Source organism: Carica papaya, chromosome 6 (genome assembly GCF_054855325.1).
Source record: "Carica papaya isolate Zhongbai chromosome 6, ASM5485532v1, whole genome shotgun sequence".
In the NCBI taxonomy this organism is placed as follows: Eukaryota; Viridiplantae; Streptophyta; class Magnoliopsida; order Brassicales; family Caricaceae; genus Carica; species Carica papaya.
The window spans coordinates 27,089,897-27,110,836 of NC_142314.1; the positions used below are offsets into that span (position 1 = coordinate 27,089,897).

Consider the following 20,940-nt stretch of genomic DNA (forward strand, 5'->3'; position numbering starts at 1 on the left):
TAGTTACATGACGAATATTTTGGTTTTCCGCATGAAAATTCAGGAAATTCGGGACTTGTTAAGAGACAGTGCAGTGTCTCGAATATCGATCCTGGTAAGAATTCCTCATCCTATTCTCGGTTACGATAAATTGAGGATCAATAATCGATAATTGTGTATTTTGTGAAAAATTTAAAAAATCCTAAAAATATTCAAGGTCACTAGTGGAGCCGGAACCAGTTAGTTTATATTTGTTCTGATTTTCTATTTATTTTTCTGTACTTCTTATACTTGCTTACTATTATATTGTGCGTAATTGAATTGATAATTTTTATGGTCTTCCTGATTATTTGATCGACTCACTAAGTCGTCCAATTTACTGATTATCAAAATAACATATCCTTGGACAAGTTAGTTAGAATCCATATCTGGGAGATAGTCAAATTGTATAAAGTTTTGGCGGCAGTGGTATCAGATAGGGATCCCAGGTTCACCTCTAGATTTTGGACAAGCTTTCAACAAGCAATGAGAATAAAATTGTCTCTTAGTACAATATTTCACCCCCTGACAGATGGACAGTCAGAACAAACTATTCGTACACTAAAGGATATGCTCAGGGCTTGTATTTTGGATTTCGGAGGGTATGGGATAACTGTCTACCCCTGGTAGAGTTTGTTTATAATAGCAGTTATCAAGCAAGTATTGGCATGACCTCGTATGAGGTATCATATGGCCGACCTTATAGGTCAGAGGTTTGCCTAGAGCAGCCACCCTTGAAAGAGTGCGTAATAGCTCACTGATCGAGCGCTCTTGCGCCGAAGATGAACGGGGCTAAGCGATCTGCCGAAGCTGTGGGATGTAAAAATGCATCGGTAGGGGAGCGTTCCGCCTTAGGGGGAAGCAGCCGCACGAGCGGGGGTGGACGAAGCGGAAGCGAGAATGTCGGCTTGAGTAACACAAACATTGGTGAATTTATCTTTAAAGAGATATCCTCTAACTTTAATAATTTTAAATATAAAAATAGGCTAGGTTATGAAAATCTAGATGAGAATCAAGAAAATTCCAATTTAGAAATATTAAAAAGAAAAGAAGATAAATATTTATTATGGTTTGAAAAACCTTTTGTGACTCCGACCTTCTAGGTCACTGATTTTTTGGAAAAAAGTGGGTGACAAGAAATTGATTGACCCAAATCTTGTAGATGAGACCATAATGAAGATTGTTAAGATCAAGAAGAATATTCAAACGACCCGGAGTAGACAAAAAAGTTATGTGAACACCCGAAATAGAGATTTGAAATTTGAGAGAGGCGATCAGTTCCTTAAGGTCAACCCTTTAAGGGCATCATCAGGTTTGGAAAAAGGAAAAAGTTGAATCCCTAGTTCATCGAACCATTTGAATTTTGGACTACATTGGGATATTCGCCAACAGACTGCACTACCTCAAGAACTATCTAAAATTCATAACGTCTTCTATGTATCAATGCTGCACAAGTATAACCCTGACCCCTAATATGTTTTGTCTTACAAGCCACTTCCACTTCAAGAGGATTTATCTTATAAGGAGGTATCGGTTAGCATTTTAAACCAAAATAGTAGAGTGCTTCGTAACAGAGAAATTTTCTTTATCGAATTTCTATAGTAAAATCACTCACAGAACGAAACCATCTGGGAGTTAGAATCAGACTTTAGGGCTAGGTATTTTAAATTGTTTGACTAAGCGACAACAATTTGATGGACCAAATTTTCTTTAGGGGGAGAGTTATAACATCCCGAACCCGAAAACTTGGCTTAGGATGATGATTTTTTTTATTTAATAATAAAAAATATAAGATTTAATTTTAATTATTTTTTACAATATATGTATTCTAGACATTTTTAAAATAATTTTAAGAAATCAAGGCCAAATTGTGAATATAGGGGGGGCATTCTTGAAAAAAAATTGAGAAAACTGGGGAACCATGGTAGGACGGCCATGTCAGCAACACGATGAACCATGACCACGTAGTGGTGGTTGTAAATTAAAGGAAACAGGCCATATAGGATGGCTTGGTTAACAACACGGCAAAAAAAGGCGTGCCACGTGGTGGTCACATCAGCAAGTGTTTCCACGCGGAAGGTTAGATGAGTGATCTGCGTGCTACACCGATCTAACAGCCCACATCAATTCCCATTCGCAGGAACAACCCGATCGTAATCCTGCCTGAATTCAAATGAACAACTTTGATCATCCACATAATGGATCTAACAGTCATGCGATCAATGGTCCAGATTCGTAGAATTAATCGATCGAACGGTCTAAGATGCACACTGGGTGAAAATCCAAACGCCCTAAATAGGCCGTATCGGACAACCTTTGCTGCTCCACGTGTCCTCACATGAACAACCTTGATTGAAGAAGGAGAGTTATTTAAACCTCTTTTGGCTGGCTCCCCAAACCCTAGTCGCCAAGTCAACCGGAGAAAAAGAAGCAGGGGGTGCTGGAGGGAGCTTAGACATCGGAAGAGCGACAACACCGTCGTGCTGGAAGCCAAAAAGGACGCCGGTAAGTGCAATTTTTCCCCCTATTAGTCCAAATTTTTCGTTCTAGACCATTTAAAACTATCCTTGATGTAGAAAAACCCAAGAAAAGTCGTAACCCGAGAAAACAAGTGGTGTAGCCAGTTGCGACATTGTGTCAGAAGCCAAATCAACACCGATAAAGTAAAGATTTCTCTTTTTATTCTATAAAATGCTTCATAACCATGTTTTAGGCTCAATTCCATTGTCACTGTACCGGTTCCGTCCTAACTGAGGGAGAGAAGCACCAAGGAAGAAGAACTAGGCAACGTAGCTCAGCGGCACCGCCATGCCAGAAACCCAACCCAATCCCTCGGTGACAGTTTTTGCCTTTTTGGCTGTTTTTCATGTATTTTTAATGCTATTTTGACATATGTATTGATCTTAGCCGAAGAACTCTAAGAAATTTGAGAATCGAGAACTGTTGGGAACCATAATGAAAAATGCGATATTTTGAAGATTGACCTAGGGTAAGAATCCCTCACCTCTTTTTCCTGTTACGATAATATTGAAGCTAAACTGATAAATAAATGAAAATTTTAGTTAATCTCTGGTCCTCGAATTGATTAAAGTATAGGTTGTTAATTAAGCAAGTACCCAGTCAGTTTATGCCTGTTTGAGTTTTAATTGCAATAATTATTCCCATAGTTATTTATTATACTATTATATTCACTGTACTGCTTACTTTGATGTATGTTTTAAATTCTATGGCAAACATGGTAAGGTCTCTCTATATATGTTGTCCTGTAATTCAATTGTGTGTTTAATATCTTTTTGTCGGTATAATGCATGCTTATTTTATGTACTTACCCTACAATATGAATTCATTACTCATGTGTTGTTGAGATACAGATATACATGTCTCTTAAGACTAAACAGTAAACAAAAAAAAATATATGTGTGGAATAATGGTATTGAATGAAAGGGGCTTACCAGGTATCTTAGGAAATAGTGTACGGACTTGGTGCATAGAGTATCTACAAACGTTTAATTTTTTGTATTAGTGGTAAGACGTTGATATTCTTACTGAGTTAGTATAATTCACTATTTTATTAACCATTTCATATTAGGACGACTACGACCCAAATTCTAAACAGTAAGAAAACTAGTTCGGAGATTGTCTATCTGCTTCCACAAATATCACAACATAATTTTATTTCTTTCCACACAACTTATATAGTTTTCACAAGTATAATTAATTACTTTAATATTGAGATTTTTTAATATTTTATTTAAAAATTTTATTTTTATTTCTTTTTATTCTTATTAATTCTTCATGTTGCATTAAATGAATTATTATATGATTTCATTTACAACCAATACCATTGTGGTACTAGGATTCCCACTACTACATGGACAGGAACATAAAATACACATGCAACCTTTTGGTCACAACATTACTCGCCAGCTGACCTACATCAAAATCCCATCCACATTTGCCGAGACTTTCATCCACCCATGGATATGGTTCACCACCTACCAAGTTTTAATCATACCAGTCAAACAAATTTCTTCAAACATTTTATTTTTTAATTTTTTTCTAAGTGGATGTTTTTCTTTTATCATATTAATGATTTTGTATATATCTACAATTTTTTTCTTAATTATTTTCTTTTTAATTCCCTATTTTTATTTAATTATTTAACAAAATTTTGTCTTAGCTCAAGATTCTCTCCTTAAATTTTCAATTTAATCGTCCACTTTAATTTAAATTTTCATTATTTTGTTTATTTAATTAATTATGTTTTCTCTCTTTATTTGTTACTTCTAAATTTTTTTCCTAAATTATTTTGTTTAAATTTTATTTTAGTCATGTCCTTGCTTATTCCTCTATTCACATAATTATTTTATTAATTAATTTTTGTCACATTATTTAATTAATTTTTCTTAATCATTTCTTATTTAGAATAATGTTCCTAAATTTTACTTTCTCTGGTTTATTTTTGTTATTACTATTGTTGTTACATGTTTTATGGTTTCTATTATTATTAATGCTATTATTTCATCTCACTCCTTACAAATCATATTTTCTGATTTTTGGACCTCCCCTGTTTATTTTGTTGATGATTTTAAGTATTATGTTATTTTTTTATATCATTTTACATGTTATATATGGTATTACCCTTTAAAGAAGAAATATCATGTTTGTGATATCTTTTCTTGTTTCAAAGCACTAGTAGAAAATCACTTCAAACACTTCATTTTCACTCTTTACTCTGATAATGATGGGGAATATCAAACATTAGATCAATTTATATCCCATCATGGAATATCTCATCTCACTTCTCCTTCGCATACACCTAAAAACAATGGTTTAGGTGAATGCCAACATCAACATATTATTAAAATTGGTCTCTCTCTACTCAATTACGCCTCACTTCTGCGCACAAATTGGAACTCTGCCCTTGAAACCACATTATGTCTCATTAGTCACATGCCCACACCCACACTTTCCCTTTATTCGCCTTTTGAGTCCTTTTTTGCTCTCCACCAAACTACACAAAGCTCTATATTTTTGGTTGTTTATGATATCCATGGCTTCGTCCCTATTCTAGTCAAACTTGAGTCTCGATCCCTTACATGTGTGTTTGTTGGGTACTCCCTCACCCAAAGTGCCTATCTTTGTCTTGATCCTTCCATTTCTAAAATCTACACATCCTGTCATGTCAAATTTGTGGAATCTATTTTTCCATTTAAGTATATTCAAAGTCATCTTAGTTGTTCAAGCCTATTAAAACTCTCGAATTGGTTTATTTCTTCTTACTAAGATTGCGCCACTTAACATGACCTTTATAGCCTCACCCTTAGGCTAAGATCCATCTCAAAGCTCACCATATGATTGACCTAAACATTCCACAACACCAATAATAACCCACGCAATCTACCTTCTAATTTCTTACCTCTCTCTTCAAAACCACCTCCTCTATAACCACCCACCAACACCGACACCATGACTACTCTCACTAAAAAGAAATTCATAAATCTATCTAATAACTTAATCTTACTGCTACCATCACCTCAAATACTCAACTTGAGCAACACACATCGACCCAAGCCCTCAAAAATCCAAAATGGTGTCAGGTTCTATGTAAGGAGTATGATTCTCTTGTGAGGAATGAAACATGAGAACTTATCCCACTTAATTTAATGTAAAATATTGTTGGCTGTAAATGGACTTTTAGAATTAAATGCTTATTTAATGGCTTGATTGATAGGTACAAAGCTCGATTAGTTGTAAAAGGGTTCCATCAGCATCTTGGTGTTGGTTATCATGACACATTCAGTCTAGTTGTCAAACCTATCATTATTTGTTGTAGTCCTCAATCTTGTTATTAGTCTTGGGTGATCTCTTCGTCAACTTAATGTCCATAATGTCTTTCTACAATGTCATCTCTCAAAAGATGTCTTTATGACACAACCACTAAGTATATCTCTTTATGTATGTTGATGAGATAATTATTATTGGAAGCAATGTCACTATAATTCAAAAGCTTATTGATATTATTGGTAAATGATTTTCTTTCAAAGACCTTGATGATTTGACTTACTTTTTTAGTGTTGAAGTTGTGACTACTTCTACTAGTTTACTTCTCTCTCGGTGGAAGTATATCACAAATATTCTCGCTCGCACAAATATGACAGGGGTTAAATTTGTCACCACTCCACTTGCCACTAAGTTAACACTTATAATTTTTTATACTACTTTGACAGATCCTGAATAGTTGTTGGAAGTCTCCAATTCTTACGTCTCACTCGCCTTAATAACTTGTTAATAAGTTATCTCAATTCATGGATTGACCTACTATTGATCATTGGAATGCTATCAAGCGTTTGCTTCACTATCTTTCAAGTACAACTAATCATGGTCTTATCTTGCACTGTCATACATCTCTATCTCTTTATATCTTTTCATATGCGGACTAGAATAGTAATAAGAATGACTACACCCATAAGTGTTTATGTTGTTTACCTCGGTCGTAATCCCATATCTTGTTCCTCCAAGAAACAACACATGGTTGAACGATCCTCCACTGAAGTTGAATAACTACTGAGTTACGTTGGATTTGTTCTCTTTTAACTAAGCTTGGAATTTGTATTCTTTTTATTTTGGTTATCTATTGTGATAATGTTGTTGCAACTCATCTTTGTTCTAATCTTGTTTTCTATTCACGGATAAAGTATGTTGCAGTGGATTATCATTTTAATCGGAATCAACTCCAAATTAGAGCTTTACATGTCACCTATGTGTTCTCAGAAGATTAATTAGCAAATCTCTTGACCAAGCCTCTTCCACACATTCACTTTTAACTTTTGAAGACTAAGATTAGACTTTCCACAGGAGCTCCATCTTAAGGGGGTATATTAGATGAAATAATTAATCGTGTATTTATGTAATTTCTGTAAATAATTTAATTGAAAATAAATTTCACAAAGTAGGTTATTGACAATAAATGCCAAAAATTAGGTGATTGACAATAAATCTCACAAATTAGATAATTTACAATAAATCCAATAAATTAGATAAGTTATAATAAATCTCACAAATTAGATTATTGATAGAATTAGAATATTTAATTAGTCATTAATTTCTCATGTTGTATGTGTATATATATCTCACATTTGTTCAATGGAAATTAAGCCATTATGTTTCAATATCATACATATGAAACATAAGATTTGTGCATGGTGGATTTGCTGTTAGTAGCTTGGATCTTTAATACACTTAAACCTTCTTTACATTCTATCATAACCTATATAGAGAACCTGTGAAGGACTTGTGGGAGGATCTTCAACATCAATTCTCCATTAGGAATGATAACGCGGGAGGGACTTTGAAGGACTGTAATACTCCTGGAATCTCGTACCACTTGTGATCAAATAGCTTAACAGCATAACTCACCCTCTCTACTTGTTTCTAAATCCACCCAAAATGTAATGCAAAAACAAGATAATCATGAATCAAAATAAAAAAAAGAAAAACATCACAATTTACTCGATAAGTCGATCCAAACTCCTCAGCTCTTGCAAGACTTAAAAAAACTCTCTAACTTTGAAGAACTTGGAGATGTTGAAAATAATTAGCCACAACTAATCTTAAACAAAGCAAAAACTTTAATTTTAAAATTGTGATTACATCCTAAGAGCTAAAGCCTTTATATAAGCTTTTATTTACGAATATAACTCGAAGTAAATCCTACTTGAACTCTAAAATAGAAATAGACTAGGATTCGTAATTTAATTAACTACGAAGCTTTCTGAAAATAATAAATTCATAAAAGTACAATGCTAAATCTATAATGAAATTAATTAAATTAATTAAAAAAATACTTATGTTTCGTAAGAAGAATTCTTTTTATTTATAGCAGCTCTTCTGCTCATTTGATGCTAGAATTTAAGTGAAAATTGACTGCAAAGAGGATTTGGGAAAGCAAATGGGAGAAGGAAAAATTGGATGAGTCCCATTTGGACTCAATAAGCTAGGGACACACTGTCCGCGCATTTTTCACGTGCGCGTGCTACTAGCATGCTGACAGCAAGCTCGAAAGATTCCTACACGCACGTGGTGCGTGTGTGATAGGGGCTTTCTGCACATGTGCAACCCAAAATTACGCTGGCTATGTGTTTGTGCATAGTGTGCTCGCCCGCATGTAGTCCCCCTTTTGTGCGAATATCGGCAATGCACGCATGTGCTGAGGCGCATTGTCCGTGCGTGCGCACAAACCTCCCATGCATGCTTGGTGTGCTCTCTTATGTGGCTGATTTCCCCACACGGGCCGTCGCTCTTACTTACCTGTGGATTGACCAATGGGTATGGGCCCAATGGGCACCCAAGCCCAAATAGCTTTTTGGGTCAGTTTTAGGTTCAGGATTCTGGGCCAGAGTTGTTCTTTCCCTGTGATGCTTGTCATCTTCTTTGTTTCAATTCTCCGTCAGTGTCTTCTTCTTTTGGGCCTCTTTTTTTGTTGGCCCATCTCTTGGGGAGGACCGGTTTGATTCTGATTGGGCTCTAAACTCTAGATAGTCATTTTCATCATCAACCCCAGTTCAAATATACTTTCGAGTATGTCTTGGCATGACATTAGGGTATGGTCATTTCCTTTTTTTTTGTCGTTAGATAGATTTCTTATTTGCTATTAAGTGTTTCTTCACTTATTATCACATCAAATGAACCTCGTGTTCATCAATTAAAAACTAATATTGTTATGTGTATGTAACGAGGACAAGTAGTGGTAGAATATTATGTATGTTTGAAGATGATGTGGGATGAATTGGTAAATATGAGCCAATACCCACTTGTTGACGCAGTTGCAATATTTATCTTGAAATTGAAAGTAAGTGAGAAGAAGAGATGGTTCATTAGTTTTCAATAGGTCTTGATGATGTGACGTATGAGAATCTGCGTACTAACATATGGAGTAGGGAGCCATTGCCAAAATTGAATAGAGTTTATATTATGGTAATTCAAGAAGAGAGGCATCAGAACATTGCACGAAATAAATAAGAACAAGGAGATGTGATGTGATTATATGTTAAAGTTGTTGTTGTACGTGTAAAAGAAAAGAATAGGATTGTTGCTTATTATGGACGAGCTAGGCATAAAGTTGAGGAATATTTTCAAATTATTGGGTATTCAGAATGGTGGGAAGACAGACCACGAGGAACAAGAAAAGGAATTGGTTGTGGTCGTGGAAGAACTAATGTAATTTATGTGAGTCGCAGATGAGAAGGCATTGCAAAGGACAATGTTGCTCAAGTTGCAGCAAGTGAAACCAGGGAACAACAAGTGATTAACATGACTGGAACTAATTGCAATGGGTTTCCAGGGCTAAGCAGAGATCAATGGGTGATGTTGCTTGATATGCTGAATGCAAGTAAAACATGCAAAGTTGCACAATTTTCTTAAAAGACAAATTCAAATGAATGGATTTTTTACTCTTGAACCTCATATCATACGACAGGAGATATGAACCTGTTGTTGGATGTTCGGGAGATTGCACCATACCTGGCAGGACTTCCAATGGAAAAAATACAGTAGCTTTAAAGGAAGGAAAATTGTGCTTGAAAAATGATATCTATGTGAATTATGTTTTATTTGTTCTAAATATAAATTGCACTCTTATATCTATTGTAAAATTATTGTAAGAATTAAAAAACACTAACTTTCACTGATAAATTATGCATGATATAAGACCGAACTTCAAGGACTTTGATTGAAGTGGGTGAGCAAAGTTCTATCATTTTAGATTAATAGCACCGGAGTGAACAAATACAGTTAAGTGGAATAAATGAGAAGAACTATGGCATTGTAGGTTAAAATATCCTTCTAAGTAAATATTCTCTTTTATTCATGTTAGAAAATAAAGAAAATTCCTCAGCTATTATTTCATAATTACTATAATTAAATTATCCAAAATTTGTATGACATAAAATATAAATTATTTATAACTGTAGAAATATTTATGGTTATAATTTATCCTTTACTTGTATAAATAGGTGTTTGTAATTCATTAAATAAAATATCAAATAAAAAACATATATCACATAAAACACATTTTATTCTTCTTCGTTTCTTTTCTTACTTAAAGCACTATTTGCATAATTATCTCCAATATTACCAACAAGTGGTATCAGAGCCTCAACAATCAAGAAGGATATAATACAATATACTTTATGGCTTTCGTAAACATCACTCAACAACAAATTGTTCTGCTTTTCAATGGAGAAAACTATGGATATTAGAGTAATAGAATGAAGACTGTCTTACGTGTATATGACTTATGGGAATTAGTAGAAAATGGTATACCAGGAGTTCAGGGTAATATTAATACATCAATTTCAGTTACTATAGAATGATCAAAAAAGAATGTGGAAGTATTAGCCAAAATTCATCTTGCCGCATTAGATACAATATTTTCATGTATAATGAATGTCACTTCAGCAAAAGAAGCATAGGGTATCTTGAAGAAAGAATTTGAAGGAACAGAAAAGACAAGAATAATCAAGCTTCAATCATTAAGATATGAGTTTGAGAATTTGAAAATGAGAGATGGAGAAACCATTAAAGATTATTCTTCGAGACTAATAGAGCTTGTGAATCAACTAAAGATATATGGTGATAGCTTTACTGATCAACAAGAAGTGGAAAAAATGTTGGTCAGTTTGCTAGAAAAATTTGAGATGGTAGTAACTGTCATAGAGGAATCAAAAGACCTATTGATGTTAACTATATCAGAATTTATTGGTTCTCTTCAAGTTTATGAAAATAAGACGTCAAACAGACATGAAGAATCTTCAGAATGAGCTTTCCAGTCGAAGCATAAACATTTATCTTCAAGAATAAATAAAAACAAAGGTCCAAGGTAATACAATTTGGGGAGTAGCAAAGAAAGAGACAAGAAAGGTAAATTATCTTATTGTAAAATTTATAAAAAAACAAAATTATGAAGAAAGGAATTGTCGGCATAAGGGAAAGTCACAGTGTAGTTTTTGCAAGAAATTTGGTCACATGGAACACTAATGCAAATTTAAAAGGCAACGAGCAAGCTTGTCAGAGACTATGGATAAAGAAGATAAACTATTTTATGCATGTCCAAACATATATAGACAGAAAGATGATTGGCTTATTGATAGTGGATGCACTAATCATATGACCAAGTTTACTCAAGCATTTAGTGAAATAGACACATCAGTTAAAGTTCCTATCAAAATGGACAATGGAGCCACAATAAAATATGAAGGTAAAGGTACTATTACTGTGTAGACAAAGAAAGGCACAAGATTTATCAAAGATGTTCTATACATCCCAGATTTAGATCATAATTTACTTAGTCTTCCACAAATGATACATAATGGGTATTCTCTTCAATTTAAAAATGACTTTTGTTCAATATTTGATTCAAAGAGAAACTCAATTGCTTGTATGAAAATGCAACAAAAATATTTTTCTATACAATGGTAGTATGTTGCAAGGGAAAAATCAATGCATGTTTAGATGGATGAGGTAGCATGGTTATGGCACAAGCACTTCGGACACAATAACTTTTAAAGTCTGAAACTATTTTGACAGAAAAATATGGTGAAAGGTTTTCCTATCATTTATTAGACAAGTGGCATATGTAATAGCTGTCAACTAGGAAAAATGACAAGGCAATCATTTTCAGTGGGACAAGCGTGAGGAGCATCAAAGAAACTCAAGTTAATGCATACTGATGTATGTGATCCTATAAGAACCCCTTCACTTGACAATAGCAAGTATTTTATCTTATTTATTGATGATTACTCTCGGATGACATGGGTCTATTTAATGAAAGATCGATCCAAAGTCTTCAAAACTTTATGCAAATTCAAGAGTTTATTTGAAAAAGAAAGTTCTTGCTAGTTTAAGAATCGTGGAAATGATAATGGAAAGGAGCATACGTCCTTAGAACTCAACAAGTTTTATGATGAGAAAAATATACATCATCAACTTATTATTCCAAATACTCCACAACAAAATGGCGTATCAGAAAACAAGAACAGAACTGTAATGGATATGACGAGATCGATGCTGAAGGATAGAGGTTTACCTAACAAGTTTTGGGTTGAAGCAGTATATACATCGATTTATCTCCAAAATCGGCTATCTAGGAGAGCAATTGAAGGATTTACTGTAACAGCCCGAACCCTAATATCGGTGGGTACGAATGTTTGCACAATATTTTTAATTAGTGGAACAGATAAATATTAAATATGTAGCAGAACTACACTTTAATAGAAAATCTAAATTAATTTACAATTTTAAAATAAAAACTGATAAATTTTTTTTCACCATCTTCTATTGATCTTTGACTTGTTTTTCATTTTCACGAGTTCAGTAAGAAAAAAGATTATATAACAGATACTTACGTATGCATATTCACACAAAATGAAAGATATAATGATACTCTATGATCTAGAAAAATATCAATCAAAACTCATAAATAAATATACAACAAAATATCAACAAAAACTTATCTTAATCTTTTTCATTATGTTATACTCTTATTCTTATAGATTATTTCTCAAAATTTTATACTTCATTCAAATCATTTTTTTCTTATTATTTACATTCTTTTTTCGTAATATTTCTCTATTTTGGATATCACACATCCACTCGAATATCACATCTACAATCGAAATATCACAATCCACTCGAAATATCACATCTAAGATTTTATCTCGCGAGTTTGTTTATATTGTCATCAATGATAGGCGAAAAGGATTCCCCCATCGCATGGATAGGACACACAATCTCACATTGGCCACAACAGGTATGTTTACTAGGTGACCCACAGGCTCACAAATACCTATCCACGTGTGAACTAGGTTTCACAAAGCTATCCATGTGCAGGTTCACCATACACACTGAAGTTCAGCCACACACACACCTTCCCCTCCTCGATTCAGACTAAACGAGTAAGGTACCGTGGTCCTTACACTCTACACTCTTTGAAAATCTCTCTAATTTCCAATTCACTTATTTCATATCTAAGATATTAATTTTTACGCATAATTAAACACAAATATGGACACTGTTTCATACACACAGATTACACATTCACATGCCTAACATGTTTACACACATATTAATACACACACATATATTATAATATAAATATGTATCATCATTACATGTCTCACACGTAATATATATTTATATTTGCACATACAATCTTTGATACATACACACACATTTGTATTTAAACAAGCATATACAATTACACACAACAAATGATATACATAATTATTCATGTATTTATTCTTATCAATTCATATTTCATTTATCGTATATTTTTATACACACACACACACATGCATAATAATGTATATATATATACACAGTGTAAACACACCTAACTACAAATTATATTTATATTACATTACACATAGATTTAAATATTCACACATATTGCATTATATACATACACATTTACATAAATATATAATTTATGTCTTCGTATGGAATACACACAATTCTTACCCATGGTGTGATCGAAAAAGCTTTGGAAATCTTTTCTGGCTTGGTTTATAATCTTTTCGAAAATTTAGATATCATTTAGATAATTTTCCTCGTTTATAATGGAAAATACGCACTAATTATTCATGCAAAAGGAGAATCATATTTTACCCTTAGACATGCGGTTCTGGTCACCGGCGTCACCACGTGCTACCACACGCATGTCAACGAAAATGCCACGCGCTGATGTTGGAATCAGTGCGCCTCATCATGCACAGCATACCAACAACATAACTGGTCACAACGCTTCCTTTTTTCTTCCCTATTTTTTTTCCTTTTTTTTCTTTTTTTCTTTTTCTTTCTTTTCTTCCTCGCAATCGCTTTCTCTCTCCTCTGCTGTGAACCATGGCCACTGCACGCTTCCTCTCTGGCTGCATGTAAATCCTTCATTTGCCATGCGCATGAACTTTTTCTCTGACAAGTCCACTACGCACGGAGCCCCTCGATTCAGTCCAGCGTGCTCTCTTCTCTTTCTTCATCTCCTTCATCTTCTTTTATTTCTTTCTTATTTTCTTCTTTTTTCCTTTCTTTTTTTTCTTCTTATGTGACATGTGCTAATTTTTTAGTTAGACATCGATTTTTGTTAGCTTCAATCAACACCTGTATTGAGCCTAAACGATTTTCAAAGTCAGTGACATATGAAAAATGACGGGAAGCCATGAGAAAAGAAATTCATACAATGAAAGATAACGAGACATGGACTCTAGAAACTTTACCTGCAGGGAAAAAAATAATTAGATGTGAATAGATATATAAGATAAAGAACAAGTCAGATGGGATAATTAAAAAAATACAAGGCATGATGGGTAATACTGGGCAATAATCAAGTTGAAAGGATCGATTATAATAATATGTTTGCTCTAGTGGCGAAAATGGTGATAATAAGAACATTATTAGTTGTAGATGTCGTGAAAAACTGGGAGCTCCATCAAATGGACATGAATAATGCATTCTTGCATGGTGATTTGAATGAGGAAGCCTACATGAAGTTGCTTCTAGGATTTTAATTAGTAAATCAAATAAAGATTTACAAGCTGGAGAAATCTCTATATGGGTTGAGACAAGCTCTATAGTGCTAGTTTTCTAAGCTTGTGGCAATATTAAAAAAGTATGATTTCCTCCAATCATATTCTGACTATTCTTTATTCACTTATTGTAAGAATTTAATTCGACATATCTATGTTGAAGATTTAATTATTTATGGGAATGACTCTTTTACTATAGTAAAACTCAAGGAATATCTTAATAAATATTTTCATATGAAGGATTTTGGGATACTTAAGTATTTTCTTGGTATTGAAATGACTTATGGACCTAAAAGATTTTTTTTATATCAACGGAAGTATGCATTAAATTTTGTTACAAAAATCTTATCATTGGGAGCCAAACTAGTGTCAGCTCCGATTGAATAGAATCATCGATTGACTCTAGTAAACAAGCCACTCATGGACGATCCATAATAATACCAATGGTTGGTGGAAAGGTTAATATATTTGACTATTACTAAACTTAAACTTTACTACTGTGTTCATGTATTAGCTCAGTTTATGCAAAACCCACAATGAGACTATTGGGAAACAACATTGCGTGTAGTGTGCTACTTGAAGGAAAATATAAGACGAGGCATTTTTCTATGATTTGACAGTGATTTATGATTGTTTGATTATTGTAATTCAGAATAGGCAATCTGCCACTTTAACTCAAAGTTCATTGATTGGTTATGTGGTATTGTTGGCTCAATCTACTATCTCTTGGAAGATTAAGAAGTAACACACAATGTCTCATTCGTCTGTGGAAAATAAATATCGTTCCATGACTACTACAAGTTGTGAATTTAAGTGTTTGAAAAGACTTGTACTGTTCTTGGGAGTGACAAACAAAAGTCCTGCCTATTTATACCATGATAGCCAAACGACATTGCATATTACTACTAGTCCAATTTATCATGAAATGACAAAGCATATTGAGATCGATTATCGTTTTGTTCAGGATGAAATACAAGGAGAGAATATTGCTACATCTCATGTGCGTAACTCATGTGCGTACTTATAAGCAGTTGGTAGATATATTGACTAAGGGACTTAGTAGACACCAATTTGAACATTTATTGTTCAAGTTGGACATTCGTAATCTTCATGCACCAACTTGAAGGGGAGTATTAGAGACCAAAATTAAGGAGGTCTTAAGGCTAGAATTAAGGAGATCTTAGGAGTCATAATTAAAGATATATGATTGTACAGGATTATGGAGACCTTATGAGTCAGAATTAAGGAGATTTGATTATAATAGGTTTCTTGTGGCCTTATGACTATTTTATATATATGAATTCATTTGTATAAGAGAGACATACAATTTTTCCATCAAAATTGACGGTCGTTATCCACCATTAGCTCTATTGCTAAACAAGATATCCTGTTTTTTTTTTTTAATGACTAGCTCCAAATCTTTTACATATTGTTGCATTCGAGAGAATACTTCAATAGAGAATGTTACTTTGAGAAGATGAAAAAAAGATTGACTAAAAAATCAAACAATCTTAAAAGAGTAGGAAATAATGAATATTTGGTTGCAATTTTAGGTAAAAATGGTTGACACACTACTAGAGAGAGGGAAACCTCATTTGGAAGAAAGGAACCCACCCTTTTAGGTTTTACATAATACACATTTCTACCTAGCAACATTTCTCTATTTAGTAAGTTTGATTTAATCATATGAATATCCAATGAACATAGTATTTAGCAAGAGCCTATCCAAAGGTGCAACAAAATTAGACATGGTTGGTTAGTCCATATTACAACATGGTGCCAAATAATTTTTTATGTCGTACTATTTCTATTTAAATTTTTTGTTTGATGAACCGTACATATTTTTTACATACAATAGATATTAGTAGCAATTCTCACTTTTATTTGTTTTCCGAATTCCGCACTGCGAGTTGTGTGGTAATGTGCAAGAAACAGTGAGTTGTTTTCCCCCTAACTTTAACCAACACAATACAAGATGACATTTCTTTCCCTTTTCCTCACACTTAAATCTCAACTACGAATTAAAAAATTGACTACCTAAGAATTTAATGAGAAATGAAGAAAAAGAGACCTTATTATACTATGTTTCAGTTAATTTTATCAACTTTTAGAACTTTTTTATGGACAAGAAAACATCACTTTAACTTAGTTCATCAAACAGTACTTTTTTTAAAAAGAAAAGAACTAAAACCATCAAAGAAAAAAGTAGCAAATAGTCAAAATTAAATTAGAGTAGACATCTACTTAACAATATGGAATTGATTCTTCCCTTTGTTTCATTACTTTGCTCTTTACTAGAGACCCCAAATACATAGAGAAGAAATGTATTTAAGATTGTTTTCTTTGTTCAGAATTATCTGATGAAAAGTCGAGACCTAGACACTTAAGGAATGCCGACTTAGCAAGCCTTACATAATAACACGGGTGGAATGGAAGCCTCGGTTCACTTTCTACAATCTCTTCTACTCTACTACTTGTGCCGGTTGCCACCTCACCTTTCATCATTTGGTTTTCCTCTATCTGCAAAAATTGCACAGAAAAGACTCTGTCTCATAGAGGTCTATAGAAAATTCTAGGGAACATTGACTGATCAATTTGATATTTTTATCAATTCACAATCAACAAAACTTCATCCCACCCAAAATTCTATGAATAAACAATGAAAACATAAACTTGGGCCAATTAATGCATAGAAGAATAGTGGACATAATGCTTGCATTAATATTTATTATGAATTTAAATAGATCGGTAATATGGTATTATATATTTAATTTAGTGATGATTTATTTCCTAAATTAGTTATGCTTCAATTTCCTATTTGTTTAGTATTGACTATCTGTGTTAGCAAGTATTGCTGTTCTAGGATTATTGTTGTGAACGGTTCAAGTAAATAATAATTATGGGTTGTAAAGGATAAAAAGTTCAATTCTAATAAACTCATATGTTATTCTTTAATAAAATAATTATTACATTGGAAGCATTTCCAAGCATTTCTTGTTTTCTGGGTGAATATTCCAATGAAAACTTACTGGATTTAAAGACTATTCGCTAGTTTAAACATTACCAAAACTTTTTGATAAGCTTGAAAGAGATCTAGCAAATTCATCAGCAATTTTTTCCTACATCAATTAATGTCAGAGCCTTTTTATCCAAATCAATAAAAACAAAAACAAGCACTGGAGAAAAAGAAACGTGAAGTTGCAGGACAACCTTCCACCTCCAACACCATGCTGTTAGCGAGATAAATTATCAGGATTTCTCATAATAAATATTAAAAACTTGGATCATCAGTCCTATTTATGGAGAATGTTCAAAACTATCAGGCTTTCTCAGACGTTCTCTCTCTCTCTCTCTCTCTCTCTCTTTAATTCCCTGGGTCCCTGGCTAAGTAGGGAAGGCATATGTATATCTGTTTTATCTTACCCTAATATAGAAATCCTTTCGAGTAATTTATCCAAACAAGTGAAACAACAGGACCAGGTTAGCCAAATCTTCTCTTTTTTCACCTCACTTTGAAGTTTGATCCTATCTATAATTTATAGTTTAAGTTAAGAGTCACGGGGTGATGTGGTCTCTCTCTCTCTCTCTCTCTCTTCTTTTGATAAAAATATAATTTTATTTTTTCACTATTGTATAATGCCTTCTTTCAATTTTGTTACCCGGTAAAACAATTATTACCTAAGTAAGTAAAGAAATTACTGATAATATACACAAAATCATATATGTCAAATGAGTAAAGAAATTACTGATAATATACACAAAATCATATATGTCAAATGCTGTAAGATATGGTTAGAGCACTACATAACTAGACAGTTGCTTTATTTTATATATGCGTTTGCAAAGTTGAGGTTGGGAGGAGCCATGATTAAATGAAGCTAATAATCTCTTTCCTCTTGAAAAAATGAGCAACCCATTATGGCTCTTCAACCTACCAGAAGGGCTGGTTATCTAACTTAGGTCATACTGATTTCCCAGTTATTTACTAAAAGAATATACTTTCAATCGAGATGAGATACATCTAAAAAAATGAATTTCTATAAACAATTATATATGTCAATGTCATAGTGAATGCAATCCGATTAATATGGTATTTAATTATTCCAATGCCCTTTATACTATTTGGATTGAGTTTGATTTTAATTTAATCATAAAATTAAGTTGTGTTTAACTAACTAATATTTCAATCAATTGTTATTAACTAATAAAATATGAATGTAAGTTTAAACTGAAAAGAGTCCAAAATTCAATAAAGTTATAATTAATATTTGTATACTTTATCAATAATATAATAACTATTTTGAAAAGGAAAATGTTTTTAATCAATTTGAAATTTTTACTTCAAAATTCTTGTACTTTAAAAGTAAAAGTCAAAACTAAAGCTCAACAAAGTTCTTTTTGTAAAAAAAAAAAATAATAATATTTTTGATATAAAATTTGTTGTTATATTTAAATAATTATGTTAAAATTAAAATAATAAAAACTTCCATACGATTAAAAACTTAATCATTATTATAATTTTATCATAATCCATTTATCAAAACTATGTATTTATTGTTTTTTATTTTATGTTTTAATAACAAACTCATGTTTTTAACATTTGACTTTAAAAAAAAAAAAAAAAGGGAAGGCACTGGGGATCAATGAATATTCAGCTAACTTTGGAAAACGTGACCAAATTATAATCCTGCAATTATTGAAGTTCTAATTTAAGATTATTTAAATTTTAGTTTAAGATAAAATTTTAGTTTATAAACTTTTATTTAAAATAGTAACACAAATTAGAATGAGATTAAAAAATTTTGGATAACATGCATCCTCATCATTTTCTACAAATGATATCTACCATATTCATAACTATTCATTCCATCCAAAACTACAGCACTATTATAATAGTAATAATCATAATTTAATAATAATAATAATAATAATAATAATGTAATGAAAGGCCAAAAAGAAAAACCTAGAAAGAGGTCGGCAAGACTAATGCCAAAGCCCAGAAAGAGGCTGGCAAAAATAAAGTGATTTTTCAGATTGCGTGTAGAGTGTTTTTATATTTCTTTTGCTTCAAGATTGAATTAGAGTCGGACTTGGGTGGAATAAATTTGAGGTCAGAATCAAGTTTATCTCGCTTTGAATTTTTATTTGGTGTGATATTATCCTAAATCCAAACAAACACAAACGACATACAAGCATCTCGTACATCCAAATCAAGCGGAGAAGAAAAAAGAACAATAAGTTACGTACCTGCGAGCGGTTTAGGGTAAAAACCGTGGAGATAGTAGTGTTGAGCTGAGGAGAGGTTGTAGAGATTGAAGTTTCTTGTAGATCCAAGGGGGAAATACTGACAAAATAGAGAAGAAAGATGAGAAGAAAGAGAACTAATATCTGAATCCATATCAGCCATGGAATTTTGTAGTCGCTCTCCAGTGTTAGCTCATCCCCAAATTCAAACATGAAAGCTCTACGGAACCCTCAAAATATATGGCTTTTGAATTTCAGGGAGAGAGATAAGAGGGAGCGGAGAGCTGGTGAGAAAATTGGGTGAGAGAGAGACTGATGGTGGTTTTTACTCTATTATAATGGTGGAAAAATATATCAAATTTTCTCACAAAACGACGACGTGTTGTGTCTTTCTTTTAACAAGGGAAAAGTATATTAAAATAAAATATTAATTATATAAAGAGAGATCAGATTATAAAAAATTTAGGTTAGTAGCCCATTGAATTATATTCTGGGAGCTTCCATTATTATATCAATTAAAAAATGTGATTAAAAATTTAAACAATTAGGTAAAAAATTCTACTATACAATATAAAAGAGAGAGTACTAAGTTTTTAATTATAAAAAATATCGAATTTTCAAAATCATAACACATGGGTGATTTGCAGACAAAAAAAAAAAGAATGACTTAATTTTTAGCTATGAAGGGGCTCGAAGAAATAAACTATAAAGCTCTAGTAATGAAAAAAATTTAATGACTTCATGTAATGTTAATGTATAATTGTGGTGTTACCATGAAGGTTCCTTATTTCTTGATAATAGAAAAAGAAATTCTTTTATAGCACCAAAAAGAAAAAGCATATTAGAGTCATGTATACATTAAATAGGTTACTTCACAAAGAATATGAATTCTCCCAACTAAATTTTCTTCCATCAAAGCCGTAATAACAAACGCATGATATGAAATTTTCTTGCAAATTCTTTTAGAGTGAAGTAAGAAAGTAAATCATTAATGCAATGTAGAGGAAGATTTTCAAGTTTAAATATTCAAAATAATTCTAGAAAAAATTTTAGAACATGTGCAAAGATTAAAATAAAATTGATATTTGTAACCACTAGG

General features: G+C 32.5%; 1 protein-coding gene across 1 annotated transcript; it reads right to left on the reverse strand.

Annotated features, from left to right (window-relative positions):
• Positions 1-16,841: 16,841 nt before the first annotated feature.
• Positions 16,842-20,161, reverse strand: LOC110806820 (uncharacterized). The gene is made up of 2 exons (XM_088223152.1): positions 19,845-20,161; positions 16,842-17,117 (listed from the first exon to the last, which is right to left on the reverse strand). The coding sequence occupies exons 1-2, from the start codon at positions 20,052-20,054 to the stop codon at positions 16,926-16,928; spliced, it is 402 nt and encodes a 133-aa protein (XP_088079278.1). The 5' UTR covers positions 20,055-20,161; the 3' UTR covers positions 16,842-16,925.
• Between the last annotated feature and the right edge of the window lie 779 nt (positions 20,162-20,940).